At 43.6% G+C, this 18,939-nt stretch overlaps 1 protein-coding gene across 4 annotated transcripts in view; it reads left to right on the plus strand.

The window, feature by feature from the left end:
* The window catches only part of ABR (ABR activator of RhoGEF and GTPase), a 152,509-nt gene that overhangs the window by 88,615 nt on the left and 44,955 nt on the right, over nt 1-18,939 (plus strand). The window contains exon 1 of one of the 4 annotated variants that reach the window (XM_058163988.1): nt 12,619-13,035. The exons of the other annotated variants lie outside the window; for them this stretch is intronic. Within the exon in view, the coding sequence (XP_058019971.1) occupies nt 12,880-13,035 (156 nt within the window). The 5' untranslated portion in view covers nt 12,619-12,879. Of the gene's footprint in view, nt 1-12,618; nt 13,036-18,939 lie in introns of those variants that run through there. 4 annotated transcript variants of the gene reach the window in all.

An 18,939-nucleotide genomic window follows, 5' to 3' on the forward strand; every position in this document is an offset into this window, starting at 1 on the left:
GTCATATTTTCTGCAATCTAGATTGAAGCGGTTGACATTAAGTTTAAATCTATTAGTTGCTCTAGTATTATTGCAGTTAAAACTGAAGTAGTCTTTAACAGGAAGGACATTACAATAGATGATTCTATGAGTTAAACTTAGGTCTTGTCGAAGGCGACGGAGTTCCAAGTTTTCTAAGCCTAGGATTTCGAGTCTGGTGGGATAAGGTATTTTGTTGTTTTCAGAGGAATGGAGAACTCTTCTTGTGAAATATTTCTGGACACGTTATATTTCTCTTTCTACGATCTGAACTGCTGCAAAATTCAATGGGGGGGGGAGGAACAGATTACAATTCCCAGCTGTTCATTTCTCTCCTCTCCGTAGTCCTCGACATACGACCACAATGGAGCCCAAAATGTATGTCGTCCTAAGCGAGTCATTCGTTAAAAAGGAGTTTGGCCCCATTTTGCGACCTTTCTTGCCACGGTCGTTAAGCGAGTGCACTGCAGATGTTAAGTTAGGAACACGGTCGTTCAATGAATCTCTCTTGGTTCGGAAGGTTGCAAAAGTGACCTCGGGCCGCTGCGACCGTCCTAAGTATGAAGTCAGTTGCCAAGCGTCCAGATTTTAATCGCGTGACCATGGGGTCGTAAGTGTGAAAAAGAGTCCTAAGCCCCTTTTTGCAGTGCCGTCGTAACTTTCTTTTATTCGGTCACTAAACGAGCTGTCGTAAGTGGAGGACTACCTGCAACGCATCGCGCCCTGGAGCCTTGCTGATTTTCCCGCAGTTTTCGGGCTGCTTGGTAATGTAGCGCCATCATTATTGCAAATTCCCGTAGGAGGCGCGGAACCCGACATGTGCCAGGGTTGAGATTTGTCCTCCCCTCGTCTCTGGGGGTGCCAGCAGGCGGCTTCTCAAGCTGTCTCCCCGATGCCAGGCTGCGGTACTGCCACTTCCTTTGTGCCAAGACAGTAAATCCCCGTGGCGTGGAGGCGTGCTTTTTCCTGTCTCACTCTTCTCTTCTCCATCTGCAGATTTATCGGCTTTGTCGGAGTCTGGCCTAGATAAGACTACCTTAAAATATAATTATTATTTTTTTAACTTAAAAAAATAATAATAATAATGAAATACTAATTTAATTGGAAGATTCTGAAGATTTTAGGAGTGGAATGGACTGATATATATAATGGACTGGAAGAAGAATGTACTTTTTTGTTTCTGGAAGGGGAGTTAAGGTCTTAGAGAGAGGAGTGACTATGGATTATGACTTATGTTGTATTTTAATTTATGATTGTTAACCTGTACTTTGTTCTGGGAAGTCTCGGGGGGTGGGAGGGGGGAGGGAGGGGAAGGGGGAAGAGGGGGGGAGATGAAGGATCAATGTAAAGGAATTTTATTATTTATTTATTTAATTCGATTTTTATACCGCCCTTCTCCCGAAGGACTCAGGGCGGTGTACAGCCAAAAGTAAAAAACAGACAATACAATATACAATTTAAAATACAAATTAAAAAACTTATTTTATAATTGGCCTAAAAACTTTAAAATATATAAAACTAAAACCCCATTAAAATTAATAATAGAAAATTTAAAATCGATAAAATTTAAGCCAGCCCCGCGCGAATGAAAAGATGTGTCTTCAGTTCGCGGCGGAAGGTCCGAAGGTCAGGTATTTGGCGTAAACCCGGGGGAAGCTCGTTCCAGAGTGAGAATGATTGAAGATATGTAATTAAGAAATAGAAATAATTTGAAATGAAAGCGGGGCTGCTCAGCTGCCATTTCAGAAGGGAATGGAAAGGGAGAGGAGAGAGTGAAGGAAGAAAGGTAGGAAAGAGAGAGGTAGAAAAGGGGGAAAGGAGAGGAAGAAGAAAGGGGAAAGAGAGAGGGTTAGAAAGGATGGAAGAGAAGAGTAGGGAAGGGGGAGAGGATGTAGAAAAGCGAAGGAGAGGAAGGATGAAGAAAGTAGAAGAAAGTAGAGAAGGGAGGAGGAAAGGTTTGTTAAGGAAGGAAGTGGTAGCTGGGCAGGTCCGAATAAGTAACAAATGAAAGTTAATGACTAATGTTGAATAAGAGACTGTACATTGAATAGGTTGTTGGAAAATGGAAATAAAACTTTTTTACTAAAAATAATAATAGTAATAATAGTAATAATAGTAATAGTAGTAGTAGTAGTAATAATAATAATAATAATAATAATAATAATAATAATAATAATAATAATAATAATAATAATAATAATAATAATAATAATTTGAACATCCCAATGCAAGCAAACTTATTTGCCATTTAGGGAAGTAGGTTTGCTACACTGGGCATGCCTAAATTATAAATATTATAAGGCTAGAGCAGACCTGGGCAAATTAAGGCCCGCGGGCCACATCTGGCCCTTTGTACGTCCCTGTCCGGCCCGCGTGAGGCCAATCATAAACACCATAAATTAAACTTTTTTTTTAACTTTTATTTTGAAATTTTATTTAACCAATAGACCACAGTTTCACATAACCTAATATACATATTTACAGAGTGCTTTATTCTTCTGATTATCAGTACCAGCTATTCAAAATATTTAATTTAAGTATTTTACAATGAAAGAAAGTTGGTGGCCCTCTGACACAATTCAGGCTTCTCATGCGGCCCCTGATAAAAATTAATTGCCCACCCCTGGGCTAGAGGATAGAACAAGAAGCAATGGGTGGAAACTAATCAAGGAGAGAAGCAACTTAGAACTAAGGAGAAATTTCCTGACAGTTAGAACAATCAATAAGTGGAACGACTTGCCTGCAGAAGTTGTGAATGCTCCAACACTGGAAATTTTTAAGAAGATGTTGGATAATCATTTATTTATTTATTTATTTATTTATTATTTATTTATTTATTTATTTATTTATTTATAATTAAACTTTTATACTGCCCTTCTCCCGAAGGACTCAGGGCGCTGTACAGCCATCTTAAAATACAACAAATAAATAGCAAATTTAAAAGAATTTAAAAACAAATATTAACAAGGCCATCAACTAAAACGGTCAAAGACCGACTTAAAACCCCTTAAAACACAGTTAAAAATACGCATTAAAATATACTTAGGCTAGCCCCGCCTGATGAAATAGTAACGTCTTCAATTCCCGCTTGAAGGTCCGGAGGTCGGGAAGTGGTGTAGGGTTTCCTGCCTGGGCAGGGGGTTGGATTAGAAGACCTCCAAGGCAACTCAGCCGGGATCGTCAGAACCCTTTAAAAGCTTTTATTCCTCTGGCGATCCAGCTGAGTTGCCTTATCATCAGAGGTTTTTAAAAGCATTTTTTTTACAACCTCTTCAGCCGAAGAGGTTGTCGGAAAAATGCTTTTAAAAGTAAAAAAAAAAAAAAAGGAATGGTTGAGGGTGGGGTGGGGGGAGAAGGAAATTGAGATCCGCTGAATTCGGTACTGAGATCCAGGATGCAGAATTTTCCTGACAGTTGAGGACAATTAACCAGCGGAACAGCTTGCCACCAGAAGTTGTGAATGTTAAAAGACTTGAGGTTTTTAGTGAGAGAGTGGACATCCGTTTGTCTGAAATGGCGTAGGGTCTCCTGCTCGGGCAGGGGGGTTGGGCTAGATGACCTCCAAGGTCCCTTCCGACTCTTGTTACTTTGTTATTCCTCCTTTGTGACTTCCGAAGCTCCATTCACAAGGCAGGACAGGTGGGTAAATATGACCTCCCTAGAAAGCCCCTGGCAGCATCCTCAGATCAACTTTATCCCAGGTTGCTGTAGCAACGGTTGCTAAGACAACTGCTGAGCTTTGCTCCGATTGGTCGAGGAAGATCCCGGGAGGGGAGAGGAGGGGAGAGGAGATGGTACCTGGGTGAATCGGAGGCAGAAGGAAAATGAGGAGAAGGGTTTCAAATACTCTTCTTTCTATTTAGTTAATTTATATTTAAGAGGGGCTCTGGGTGTTTAATGACAATAATGAAATATATATATATATTTTCAGTGAAACATATGTTATATTTCAGATGTAATATACAAATATATTGTTCATTTATACCTTTTTGTAACTTTGAATGGTCACTAAAAGAACTCTTGTAAGGCGAGGACTATTTATTTATTTATTTATTTATTATTTAAATTTTTATACCGCCCTTCTCCCGAAGGACTCAGGGCGGTTTACAGCCAAGTAAAAATACACCATGATACAATATGAATACAATTAAAATACAATTTAAAAAACTTATTAAATTGGCCAAAATTAAAAATTTAGAATAAAAACCCATTAAAAACCCATAAATTTAAAACTAACCCAGTCCAGCGCAGATAAATAAGTGAGTTTTGAGCTCGCGACGAAAGGTTCGGAGGTCCGGAAGTTGACGGAGTCCTGGGGGGAGTTCGTTCCAGAGGGCGGGAGCCCCACAGAAGGCCCTTCCTGGGCGTCGCCAGACGACACTGTCGCGCCGACGGCACCCTGAGGAGTCCCTCTCTGTGAGAGCGCACGGGTCGGTGAGAGGTATTCGGTAGCAGCAGGCGGTCCCGTAAATAGCCCGTAAATATACTATATATATGTATAGTGTTTAAAGGACTGAAAACGGTGACTTATGACCATTTTTCAGCTTACAACCGTTGCAACATCCCCATGGTCACGTGATCAAAATTCAGACGCTGGTCGACTGACTCATATTTATGACGGTTTGCAGCGTCCCGAAGTCACGTCATCCTCTTTTGCGAGGATTTACCGTTTTACTAACTTCACAACTCCAATGGTTCACTTAACACCCATAGCAAGAAAGGTCTTAAAATGGGGGAAAAGTCACTTAACAAGTGTCTTGCTTAGCAGCAAGAAATTTTGGGCTAGGGTGCAGTCGTAAACTGAGGACTACCTGTAACGGAGTCTAGAAATCTCAGACAACCACTCATCTTTAAGCAGTGGTTTTCAAACATGGCCACTTTGAATATCTTATCTATAAACTATGGTAATGCCTTTGATGTAGTCCTTGTTTAGTGACCCGAATTAGCACCTGCAACGCCATCATTAAGCAAAGCAGACACTAAGAGAAATTCCGACTCTGCTTACAGTCTGACTTCAATTTTTCTTTCCTTATCTCTGGCTCAGAGATGGTGCTGTTAAGGTCTTGGGGTTTTTTTTGCAAAATTTTCCAAAATAGAAATATTCCAGATTATTAAAATTTGGAGTTTGGATTGTCATGTTTTGAGTCTTGATGTCAGCTTTGCGCCATTCTTTTGTGCACTGTTTGCCGAATTGTCGATGTAAAATTCTACAGCCCTATGTGGAAAAAGCGTGGGTCACATTTCAGGGGGGTTGTGTGTTGTTAAATCTTGATGTTTTTCTTCAAGTTTGTCCTCCCTGCAGCCCAGAGTTGAAATCCAGCAGGTTCTGGAGAACCGGTAGCAGAAATTTTGAGTAGTTTGGAGAACTGGCAAATACAACCTCTGGCTGGTCCCAGAGTCAGGTGGAAATGGAGATTTTGCAATATTCTTCCTCCAGGAGTAGGGAGGGAATGGGGATTTTGCAGTATCCTTTCCCTGCCACGCCCACCAAGCCACACCACGCCCACCAGGCCACGCCCACAGAACCAGTAGGAAAAAAATTTCAATTTCACCACTGCTGCAGCCTATTCAAAACAGATTTGCATGATACAGTTCAGAATTATTTCTATTAATATAGCCTGGGATGGGTGTTATATAATAAAACAGACTTGTTCATTACTTTCTCGAATTCCTGCATTTTTGTGCAGAAATCTGCTTCAACATATTCCTTTTCCCCAAATTCAGGAATTGCAAATTCAGGAATTGCAAATTCAGGAATTGCAAAGTCAGGAAATTCAAACTGCAAATTTAGAAAAATTTAGCTGCAAACTCAGAAAATTCAAACCGCAAATTCAGAAAAGTCAAACTGCAAATTCTAAAAACTCAATTGCAAATTCAGGAACTTTAACTGCGAACTCAGTGAAACTGAACCCCAAATTCATAAAATTCAAACAGCACATTCAGAATATCCCATTGCAAATTTCAAAAACTCCAGCCGCAAATTCAGCTAAAATCGGCTGTCAGTTCAAAATATTCAGTTGCAAATTCAGACAAATGCAGCGACAAATTCGCAAAATCCAGCTGCAGATTTAGGATATGCAGTCGCAGGTTCTGAAAACGCAGTGGCAAATTCAGAAAACCCGACCTCAAATTCAGAAAATTCCAGCTGTAAATTCGCAAAATCCAGCTGCAGATTTAGGATATGCAGTCGCAGGTTCTGAAAACGCAGCAGCAAATTCAGAAAAATCCAGTTGTAAATTAAAAAAAAAAAAATCCAGCTGCACATTCAGAAAAACACAGTGGCAAATTCAGAAAAATCAGCTGCAGATTCAGAAAAATGTGGCGGCAAATTCAGAAAATTCAAACTGCCGATCCAGAAAAAAAAAAAAGGGGGGGGAGGGTTTGGAACAAGAGCGAAATCTGTGGGCTTTGCGCATCGGTAAAAAAATGCAACAGGAAGACAGTTTTTCCCTCTAGTAGGAACCGAGCCAGTTCTTCCCCACTCCGAATGTGTAACTCGAAAACTTCAAGCGAGTTTGGAGAACGAAGAACGAGTACAGTAGTAGAAAGTTGGTAGCTCTATTTACTGGAAAGGCGGCTTTGATCCCCGCGCGTGAGTCACGCTGGCGGCCGAGCGGAACATGGATATTCCAGGCATGTGAATTTTGGGGGCGAGCAGGACTCCTGGGAGTTGCGGGTTCCTGTTGTGTTGTAATGTGGAACAACAACCCGCATCGGAATAGCTGGAGAAGCGAGCCAGGCTTAGGGGGTGAGCAGATGGGTGCGAAGCCCTAGTGCAAAATTCTTGTTTATTTGGTCCATCGGGACCCCCCCTGAATAATCTGGAGATAATCCAGAACTTCGTCTCCTCCGGATCTGGACAACATTTGCCATCAGTTGACCGGAAAAAAAACAGACAGATGTTTGAGACACGTCTCCTGGTTCTGCTTGTATTGACGTAATAATAATAATAATAATAATAATAATAATAATAATAATAATAATAATAATAATAATAATAATAATAATTAATAATAATAATAGTAATAATAATAATAATAATAATAATAATAATAATAATAATAATAATAATAATAATAATAATAATAATAATTTAATTTCTATACCGCCCTTCTCCCGAAGCACTTAGGGTGGTTTACAGCCAGATAAAAATAACAATCATAAATACAATACAATAAAATCAGAATTATAAAAACTTATCCAATTTGGCTGATAATTCAAATATAAAATACATAGCATCATAAAACCCCATTAAAATCCTAATAAAACCCATTTTATGCCAGTCCTGCGCGGAAGAATAAATACTTAGAAGAAGGGTGGGCAATTAGGTCTCCTTGACATAACGGTGGACTTCAACTCCCAGAATTCCTTAGCCAGCCACCCCAATGGATCCCAAATCTCCCGTTGCTGAGCGAGACGTTTGTTAAGCGAGCTTCACCCCGTTTTACGACCTTTCTTGCCACAGTCGTTAAGTGAATCGCTCCAGTTTTTAAGCGAGGGACATGATTGTAGAGTGAGTCCGGCTTCCCCATTGGTTTTGCTTGTCAGAAGGTCGCAAAAGGGGATCGCGTGAACCCCAGAAATACCGCAACCGTCATAAATACGAGTCTGTTGCAAAACCGTCATAAATATGAGTCTGTTGCAAAGAACTTTGATCATGTTGACAATGGGGGGCGCTGCAATGGCCGTTAAGTGTGAAAAATGGTCGTAATACAATTAATCCCCGACTTAACGACCACAATGGAGCACAAGCTTTCTGTTGCTAAGTGAGACATGTATCGAGTTTTGTCTTGTTTTATCACCTTTCTCGCCAACGTTGTTAAGGGAATCGCTGCGTTTATTCAAAGTAAGACGGTTGTTAAGTGAATCTGGCTTCCCCATTTGATTAACGCTTGTCGGAAGGTCACAAAAGGGACCCCCGGAACACTGCAACCGTCGTTAAGTATGAGTCAGTTGAATTTTGATCATGTGACAATGGGGATGCTACCGTGGTCGTTAAGAGTGAACAATGGTCGCAAGCCATTTTTTTCCAGCGCCATTGTAACTTCGAATGGTCACTAAGTGAACCGTTGTAAGTCGAGGACCACCTGTATTGACTTTAGAGCAGGGGTCTCCAACCTTGGCGACTTTAAGCCTGGCGGACTTCAACTCCCAGAATCCCCCAGCCAGCCACCCCACCGGAGCGCAAAATTTCCATGGCCAAGCAAGACGGTTGCTAAGTGAGTTTTTGCCCCATCTCACCAGCTTTCTTTGCCGCAGTTGGTAAGTGAATCATTGCCGTCGTTGAGTTAGTCACACGGTCATTAAGTGAATCTGGCTCCCCCATTGACTTTGCTGGTCAGAAGGTCACAAAAGGGGGATCACATGACCCTGGGACACTACGACCGTCATAAATATACGAGCCAAGCGTCGGAATTTTGACCACGTGATCCTGGGGATGCTGCGATGGTCGTAAGTGTGAAAAACGATCGTAAGTCACTTTTTCCCCGGGCCGGTCTGGGAAAGACAGATTCACTTAACAACCGTGTTAGTTACAGAACAAGGACAGTGGCCAGAAAACTCATAAAATGAGGCTAAATTCACTCGTCTCGCTTAGCAACCAAAAATATGAGATCAATTATGGTCGTAAGGCAAGGACTCCTTACAGAGCCGGCCACTTGAATGCATATTTAACTCTCTGAAATGTCCCACAGAGTTGGAAAACTAAAAGGAATTTTTCTATTTGAAATATTGTAATATAAACATGACCTCTCTCACGTTTTAGCATGCAGCATTTTTCCCCCCTCCTTTGGTCTTTTAATTGTGCGCGCGCGGCTTGGCTTGCTTGCTTGATCATTGCATCATTTCCCACCCACCCCCGTGGAATTCTTGTCGGGCAGTTGCACAGACTCCAACACCCCTCCCCCCTCCATAGCTCTGGCCCTTGGGGTCTTGAAGGGGGCAGGCACGAGGGCAGATGGGACCCTCCCCTCCCCAAAGGGAAGGCACTTGCCGATTTGCAGACGTGAAATCGGAACCCGCCTCCCATCTCCCCCCTCCCAGTCTCTCTCTCTCTCTCCCTCATTTTCTCTCTCTCTCATTCTCTCCTTCATTCTCTTTCTCATTGTCTCTCTCTCTCATTCTCTCTCTTTTTCTCATTCTCTCTCTCTCATTCTCTTTCTCATTCTCTCTCTCATTATCTCTCTCTCCTCTCATTCTCTCCCTCATTCTCTCTCTCATTCTCTGTCTCTCTCTCATTCTCTCTCTCTCCTCTCTCATTCTCTCATTCTCTTTCTCTCATTCTCTTTCTCATTGTCTCTCTCTCTCTTTCATTCTCTCTCTCTCTCATTCTCTCCCTCATTCTCTCTCTTTTCTCATTCTCTCTCTCTCTCTCTCATTCTCTCTCTCATTCTCTCTCTCTCTCCCTCATTCTCTCTCTCTCTCATTCTCTCTCTCTCACACTCTCTCTCTCTCATTCTCTCCCTCTCTCATTTTCTCCCTCTCATTTTCTCTCTCTCTTTCTCTTTCTCTTTCATTCTCTCTCTCTCATTCTCTCTCTCTCTCTCATTCTCTCCCTCTTTCTCTCCTTCTCCTTCTCATTCTCTCTCTCTCTCATTCTCTGTCTCTCACTGTCTCTCTCTCCTCTCTCATTCTCTTTCTCTCATTCTCTCATTGTCTCTCTCTCCCATTCTCTCTCTTTTCTCATTCTCTCTCTCATTCTCTTTCTCATTCACTCTCTCATTCTCTCTCTCCTCTGTCATTCTCTCCCTCATTCTCTCATTGTCTCTCTCTCTCATTCTCTCTCTTTTCTCATTCTCTCTCTCTCTTTCATTCTCTCTCTCTCTCATTCTCTCCCTCATTCTCTCTCTTTTCTCATTCTCTCTCTCTCTCTCTCTCTCTTCCTTCTGGCTCCCCTTAGCTCCTGCCAGTTGTCTGGGGATGATGGGAGATGTAGTAGATCCTATCAGGAAGGGCCGGCTTGGGGAAGGAGGAGAGAGAACCCAGCCAGAAGGAGAAAAGAATTCGGATCCTGACTTCAAAAGCTGGGTTTTTTTCCCCCCCAAAATAAAAGGAAAGGAATTCTCTTGTTTTCTTTCATTTTTATTTCTTTTTCCAATCTCTCCTTCACTGACCTGGGACTTCTGGAGAGGCTGGCCTCCCTTCTCTCTGGCTGGCATATACAAGTAGTCCTCGATTTACAGCCGTTCATTCAGTGACCATTCAAACGCCATTGAAAAAAGTGAGTTACCGTCGTTTTTTACACCTACGACTTTGGTAGCATCCCCAGGGTCACCTGATTAAAATCCAGACGTTTGGCAACTGACTCATACTTACGACCGTTGCTGTGTCCTGAGGACACGTGATCCCCTTTGGGTGACCTTCTGACCAACAAAGTCCATGGGAAAATCCGGATTTGCTTAGCAACCGTTGTTACAACTGCAGTGACTCACTTAAGAACAGTGGCGAGAAAGGTCGTAAAACTCACTTAACAAGTGTCCCACTTAGCAACAGAAATTCCGGGCTCAGTGATGGTCGTAAGTAGAGTCCTAACTGTATTCCGTAGATGAATTGCTGTCGGTTGCTTCTCGACACAGATGGGGGGAAAGTGTCTCTTGCCACGTACAGAGTGCAGCCCCCTCCCCCAATTTGAAATCTGTTGTGTTAGTCATCTGTAAAATCTCCCTCCTTTTCTGGGAGTGGAATTGTGCAGGTTGTCCTCGTTTAGGGACCATCATTGGGACTGGCAACTCAGTCGTTAAGTGAAGCGGTTGCTAAGCGAAAGCAAGACCGTGCTTACAATCTGATAACGGCTTTCCTGCAAAGATTGAATTTCAAGTTGTAACCAAAATTGCGGACAGGGTTTCCGTTGCTAAATGAATCGTGCCCCATTTTAGAAGCACGTTTTGCCACCGTTGTTAAGTGAATCATGCGGTCGTTAAGTGAATCTGGCCTTCCCCATCGACTTCACTTGTCGAATGCTGGTTGGGAAGGCTGCAAATGGTGATCATGTGACTCGAGACCACTGAACACCAAGTTCCTGGATTTTGATCACGTGACCATGGCGATACTGTGGCAGTCGTAAGTGTGAGGACTGGTTATGAGTCAGCTTTTTCAGTGTCTTTGTAACGTCGAACGGTTGCTTCACCAATGACTGTAAGTCGAGGACTACCTATAAAAGCAAGGTTTGGTCGCAAAGTGTCTCTTCCATCACTATCATAACTATGAGCAGTCACTAAATGAGGCAGTCATTAAGTAAGGATGACCTGAAGAGTGTTTGGATCCCTCTGCTAGTGGGTCCTCTTTTAATAGAAGTCTTCAACCAAAAGCAGAATATCCATCACTCAAAAATATTTCAGTGGTCCCTGTCCCAAGCAAGGGGCGGTTGGGTAGGTCTAGATGACCTCTGGTGTCACTTTCAAGTCCAGGATAATGGTAAGGGCAGCAGTGTGCGAAACTTCCAAGGAATGACCCAAGTTGTGGGTGCTCAATCACTGGAGGTTTTTCAAGAAGAGACTGGAACAGTCGTTTGTCTGGAATGGTCTGGATTAGGTCTCCTGCTTGAACAGCGGGTTGGACTAGAAGACCTCGAGGGTCCCCTCCAACTCTATTACTTTGTTCTGTTCTGTAAATAATTTGCTATGAACAGCTGACAAGAACAGAAAGCTTTGATTTCCCTACTTCACCCGGATTGCTCTGCCCTTTCTAAGGGCTTCTTGGTGGCCTCCTATCCCTTGTACAGGCAGTCCTCGAGTTATGACGATAATTGAGCCCCAGATTTTTATGGCTAAGGGAAACATTTGTTCGGTGAATTTTGCCCCCACTCCTGTCGCAGTCGTGCGGTTGTTTCTGCGATCGTTCAGTTAGTGACATGGTTGTTAAGTGAATCTGGCTTCCCCACTGACTTCGCCGGTTTGAAGGTCGTAAAAGGGGATCACGCGACCCCAGGACAATGCAGCTGTCATAAGTAGGAGACAGTTGCCAAGCGTCTGAATTTTGTTTAGGCGTAACGGTCGTAAGAGTGAACAATGGTCACAAGTCCCTTTTTCCCCAGTGCCGTTATAACTTCAAATGGCCACTAAGTGAACTGTCGTAAGCCGAGGAACGCCTGTACGAAGCACAGTAGGAATTGTGGCAGGCTGCTTCTTGCTTCTCTTTGTAACCACAGGGATGCTGCACGGTCGTTAAGTGTAGGAACTGGCCATCAGCCACTTCCTTCAGTGCCGTCGTCGCTTTGAACGGTCACTAAATGAAACCACTGTAAGTCGAGGAGTACCTGTATCCCCATTCTGAGGTCGGCATTCTTTGCCTTCTGCCGCTTTTCAAGGCCGATTCAAGACAAGCGAAGGAAAAACAAAAAGAAAGAGCTTTGATTCCTGGCTCCGTTCTCTCTTTTTTTCCCTTTTTCTCCAAACCTCCCTGCTTGGCATCCGACGAGTTAACTGTCTCTATAGTCTCTATAATCCTTGGAGAAAGTCGGTTCCAGACGATTTGTTTGGGGAAACCGAGTCCGGTGCTGGAGAGGTTAAGCCGGTAGGGAAGAGGGGAGGGGAGAGAGGAGGGGGAGGGCTGAAGACCAGAGGGAGGAACCGAGGCAAAGATTTCTCCAGGCTCTTCCCGCAGAGCGCACATCAAGCAGAGCGCGCATCTCCTCCGTCCAGGGATGGTGCGCACCCCGGCTCCTTCCAGAGACCCAAGCGCTAAAACGGGGGTCTTCTAAACAGCCCTTTCCCCTTTGAGATGGGCCTTGCTCCCTCCTCCTCCCCCTCCTCCTCCTCCTAGTACCCAGGAGATCTGGTTTGCCACTTGGAATCGGTGCCCTCCGGGCATTTTTTGGGGCACTCCCCCCCTCCAAGTAAGGAGAACCCGTCTACCCACCACGAGATGACGGAGGTTTTGGTGCAGCCGAGGAACCTGTCCCGCGAACATGTGGACCACAGCTCTTTGGATAGCCTGGAGGAAGCCCCCGCCGGCAAGAGAGCCCCCAACACCGGCGCCAGGCTGTGGGGCAGAGTGCGCAGCAAGTTACTTCGGCAAAAGGTGGAGTTGGACTTTGTGGGGGGGGGTGTCTTCTTATTCCCTCTCGGAGGGGCGGGGGGAGGTACGGAAAGGATGCTGTTGCTCCTTGCTGAGTTAAATGCGCCAAGAATAAAAATTCGGAGAGAGATTTGGGATTGGTTTGATCGGCGGTTAGAGGACAGAGGTAGAAATTAGAAGTTGAAAGAGCATGACTGTGTATAAGTAAATAGTATTATTGTCGCTTTTATTATGTATAAGTAAACCGACCCAGGCAATACACTGTTTACTAAGCGCTTATGTATGTTAAGAAAAAAATGTATAAATTATATATATATAATTTATATATATATATAAAAGAATTTGGAGAGAGAAGTGCGGTTAAAGCTGGCTTGACCTTGCACCAAATGCTGGGTTCGCACGGCACCCCGAATCCAGGGTTGTGTAGCCGGTGGCTGTGTGTCTCTTGCACACACATACACACAAACAAAAACACAACATGCGTGCACAAACCTTCTTTTGTGGTGAAGGAGCTTCCAATGCAGAGGTTTGCTTTGTTAACTTGCTCAGCCCTCCGTCCGCCCGCCTTCCGCCAACAGATTACGATTTCTTCCAGCGGATCCTGAAGGAATCTACTGCCCCCCCCACCCCACACACACACACCGAACGGCTTTGCCAAGATCCAAACTTCCCTGCTGCAGTTTTGGTTCCGCGGCAGCTGTTGTGGTTTTTTTACCCCTGCGCAGGAAAATCTGTTTGCTCGGCAGCCCCCAACCGAGATGGTGTTGGAAAAATGGGATTTTTTTTTGGGGGGGGGAGGAGATCTCTGGCTCTTGCAGGGGTTTGTTTGTTTTTGTTTAGACTAAGGGGGTCCCCTGGGAGTGGAGCGGAGGAGATTTTGCAGCCAGAGGGGAGGAGAAAACTGGGGGGGGAGACAAAGGTTGTGATTTAGGGAGACCCCCCCCCTATAATCCTGAAATCATTGCAAGATTAAAGGTTTGAACAGCCAGTGGTCTTAAGGAGAGAAGTGAATTATCCGTCTTGCATAATCCGTCTTGCATTGATGGACAGCTGCTGGACGGCTTAGGGGGGTGTAAAATAAATGCATTAAATTAAATATATACCAGGGAGACCTCGACTTACAACCGTTCGTTTAGTGACCGAAGTCACAAGGGCGCTGAAAAAAAGTGACTTACGACAATTTTTTTTTGTTTTCACACTTACGACCGTGGCAGCTTCCCCATGGTCACGTGATCTAAAGTCGGGCGCTTGCCAGCTGACTCATGCTTACGACCGTTGCAGTGTCCCCGAGGGTCACGTGATCCCCTTTTGTGCGACCTTCTAAGAAGCCAAGTCAGTGGGGAAGCCAGGCTCACTTTGACAACCGGGTTACTAACTCAACAATGGCGGGGATTCACTTAAGAACCGTGGCAAGAGAGGTCGTAAAATGGGGCAAAACTCACAACAAATGTCCCCACTTGGCTACAGAAATTTTGGGCTTAGCTGGGGTCATAAATTAAGGACTGCCTATCGTTCTCTCTCTCTCTCTCTTTCTTTTTTATCTCTCTCTTTCTCTCTATCCATCTATCTATCTATCTATCTCTTATCTCTCTCTCTCTCTTTATCATCTATGTATATTTCATCTCTCTCTCTCTCTCTCTCTTTATATCTATCTGTCTATCTATCTATCTATCTATCTATCTATCTATCTATCTATCTATCTATCTATCTCTTTCTTATCTTTCTCTCTCTCTTTCTCTATCATCTATGTATATTTCATCTCTCTCTCTTTCTCTCTCTCTCTTTATATCTATCTGTCTGTCTATCTATCTATCTATCTCTTTCTTATCTTTCTCTCTCTCTTTCTCTATCATCTATGTATATATCATCTCTCTCTTTCTCTCTCTCTTTTTATCTCTATTTATCTCTTATCTCTCTCTCTCTCTTTATCATTTATGTATATTTCATCTCTCTCTTTCTCTCTCTCCCTCTCTTTTAAATCTTTCTCTTTCTTTCTTTCTATCTATCTTTCTATCTATCTATCTATCTATCTATCTATCTATCTATCTTATCTTTCTCTCTCTCTTTCTCTATCATCTATGTATGTATCATCTCTCACTCTCTCGCTCTCTGTCTCTCTCTCTCTTTTTTATATCTATCTATCATCTATCTATCTCTTTCTTATCTTTATCTATCATTTATCTATGTATATTTCATCTCTCTCTTTCTCCCTCCCTCCCTCTCTTTCTGTCTATCTATCTATCAAGGAATTTGCACTCTGCACATGGTCAAGAAACAGGTTTGGGGATGCATCCTTCACCAAATGCGGATCCCGAGGCTTAAAAGGGCCTTAATAACTAGCTCAAAACTTTGGGTGCCATCGAAACTCTCTAAGTAAAAGGAGCAAACCTTTGGAAGGCACAGTGGTGTGTTTGTGTGTCTTGTGTTATCTGTGTGAGCTCAAAGCTGTCCAGTGGATCAGATTATAACATGATCTGTTGGAGTTGGAGAATTTAGTTATATCATCTTTGTTTTTCAAACAGCAAATTCCTTTTTAAAAGTCCTTTGATAGTGATCCGTGTCCATTTCCTAGTTCAAAATAGGGGGAGGTTGGGGGGGGATGCTGGTTTGGAGATTTTTTTCGGGGTGGGTGGGTGGCAAAGACTGGTTGGCACCAAGGCTGGGACCTCCCCCCACTTTCCACACCAGCCCCTCACCTCCGATTTACAACGGCTGCAGTGTCATGTAACCCATGTAGCCTTTTGCAAACTTCCGACAAGCAAAGACCACGGGGAAAATCAGGTTCGCTTAACAACGGTGTTACTTATTGGACAACTCCCGGGGATTCGCTTAACAACGGTGGCAAACCAACCAGGTCGTAAAACAGCTTGCTGAGATCTTTGAGTCTGCGCAACGCCTGAATTGGGAGGCGGTGTGGATAACAAACAGGAGTCCGCACCTTTAGTAGTCGTCCTCCTCGCCTTATGACCACCGTTGAGTCAGAAATTTCCGTTGCTAGCAGAGCAGGCCGTTGTTAAGTGAGTCACCACATTTTACAACCTATCTTGCCACCCGTTGTTAAGGGAATCGCTGCAGCTGTTGAGTTATTAACACGGTTTTTAAGTGAACCTGGCTCCCCCATGGATTTTGCCGGTCAGAAGGTCTCAAAAGGGGATGTTTTCTCACACTGAGAGTATATTTGCCGAACAAAAACTCGGCACTGGCGACAGGAAGGGCATCCGGCCATTAAAACACTCCGCTTGCCCCATTCAGCCGCCCAGACTTCAGTTGCCCAGATTCAGTTTGCAGCAAGCGATTATGGGGTCGTTAAATGAAGATGATGATGATGAAGGGGCACAAAAGGGGATCACGGGACCCCCCACGAAAGTGCGACCGTCATAAATACGAGTCGATTTACCGAGCGTCCGAATTTTAATCACGTGACCATGGGGATGCTGCAAGGGTCGTAAGTGCGAAAAGCGGTCATACGTCGCTTCCTTCAGCGACGTTGTGACGTTGGTCACTAAACGAACGGTCGTAAGTGGAGGACGACCTGAAAAGAAGGCTTCCCGTCTCGTGCGCTTCCTGCAAAGTGCCCCGGGGGGGGGAGGGGGAGTTAAAGAAATAGATCCGGGTTTTTAAAAATAGATCCTTTCCTGAATTTTAGAGGGGAGACCGAGTTTCACGGGCTTGCAAATTTGCAAGGACTTGGCTGACGTTCAGTCGGGCTTCACCGCCTGAGAATCGTGCAGAGGCAACGACACACTTGCTTGCACTTTTTTTTTTCCTTGTGTAAGCAATTTTAGGGGCTCTGCTGATCGTCTCTTCCGAATCGATCCCGCCGTTCCATCTCTCAAGCGTCTCTCTCTCTCTCTCTCTCTCGTTCCGTCTTCCTCAATTTCGCTCAGCATTTTTCTTTGGGGAATGGGGTTGTCTTTATACAAGTCGCTAAACAGAATATCTGCTGGCGTTTTTCCTTTTAACAGAATAGAATAGAATAGAATTTTATTGGCCAAGTGTGATTGGACACACAAGGAATTTGTCTTGGTGCATCTGCTCTCAGTGTACATAAAAGAAAAGATACCTTCATCAAGGTACAACATTTACAACACAAATGATGGTCAATATATCAATATAAATCATAAGGATTGCCAGCAGCAAAGTTACAGTCATACAGTCATAAGTGGGAAGAGATTGGTGATGAGAAGATCAATAGTAGTGCAGATTCAGTAAATAGTTTGAAAGTGTTGAGGGAATTATTTGTTTAGCAGAGTGATGGCCTTCGGGAAAAAACTGTTCTTGTGTCTAGTTGTTCTGGTGTGCAGTGCTCTATAGCGTCGTTTTGAGGGTAGGAGTTGAAACAGTTTATGTCCAGGATGTGAGGGATCTGTAAATATTTTCACAGCCCTCTTCTTGATTCGTGCAGTATACAGGTCCTCAATGGAAGGCAGGTTGGTAGCCATTATTTTTTCTGCAGTTCATTATTTTTTCTGCAGTTAATCGGATGGAGCAAAGGGAAAGGGGAGTTGTGTGTTTCTGCGAGAGAGCGTTTGCGTGTTCGTAGGCGGCTCGTACGTGTATTCGGAGATTTGCACGCGCCATTCAGTAAAGGAGAACGCGGTTTTATTATGTTTCTATATGTACAGGTAGTCCCGGACTTACAGACAGATACAAACACTTGTTAAGTGAACTTTGCTCCATTTTACGACCTCCGTTGCCACAATTGTGAAGGGAATCACAGCGGTGGTTCAGTTAGTAATATGGTCATTAAGCGAATCTGGTTTTCCCATTGACTTTGCCGGTCAGAAGGTCGCAAGATGGGATCACGCGTCCCCGGGATGCTGCAACGGTCATAAATGTGAGTCAGTCCCCAAGCATCCGAGTTTTGATCATGGGGATGCTGCAATAGTTGTAAGCATGAAAAACGGTCATAAAATACAAAATAAAATAACAATTAAAAAACTTATTCTACATAGCCAAATTTTTAAAAGAACAATATAAATAATAAAACCCATTAAAACCAATATAAATTTAAAATCTAATCCAGTCCTGCGCAGATGAATAGATGTGTTTTAAGCTCGCGGCGGAAGGTTCGGAGGTCCGGAAGTTGACGAAGTCCTGGGGGAAGCTTGTTCCAGAGGGTGGGAGCCCCCACAGAAAAGGCCCTTCCCCTGGGTGTCGCCAGTCGGCACTGCCTAGCTGACGGCACCCTGAGGAGTCCCTCTCTGTGAGAGCGCACGGGTCGGTGAGAGGTATTCGGTAGCAGCAGGCGGTTCCGTAAGTAGCCCGGCCCTATGCCATAAACTATATCTTAAACTTTAATGACCATTCACACTTGCGATAGGGTTGAAAAAAGTGACTTTTTTTATTTTATTTTATTTTGTCACAACAGTATACACAAGCATCAACATAAAATAACTACATATCACATAAGCATATATATGAGCAAAAGTAGGCAATAACTATATTAATTTTATATAATGAGAGGAAAACAATAGGACAGGAACGGTAGGCACGGTTGATCTCTTATGCACGCCCCTTAGGAATGGGGTGAGGTCAATAGTAGAACGTTTTTGGTTAAAGCTTTTGGGATTTTGAGAAGAGACCACAGAATCAGGTAGTGTTAATAACTCTGTTACAGAAGTCATATTTTCTGCAATCAAGATTGGAGCGGTTCACATTAAGTTTAAATCTATTGTTTGCTCTTGTATTATTGCGATTGAAGCTGAAGTAGTCTTCGACAGGTAGGACATCCTGTCCTTGCAGTGTCACGGAGACGTGCGATCGTAAGTGTGAAAAACACCCACAAGTTGCTTTTTTCTGTGCCTGTTGTAACTTCAAAAAGCCACTAAACGAAGTTGAGGACTAACTACCTGTAATTCTTCAATACTGGTGACCAGAAGGTCGCTCTCTTAAATCCCTTTCGCT

This window comes from Ahaetulla prasina, chromosome 1 (assembly GCF_028640845.1).
Source record: "Ahaetulla prasina isolate Xishuangbanna chromosome 1, ASM2864084v1, whole genome shotgun sequence".
In the NCBI taxonomy this organism is placed as follows: domain Eukaryota; kingdom Metazoa; phylum Chordata; class Lepidosauria; order Squamata; family Colubridae; genus Ahaetulla; species Ahaetulla prasina.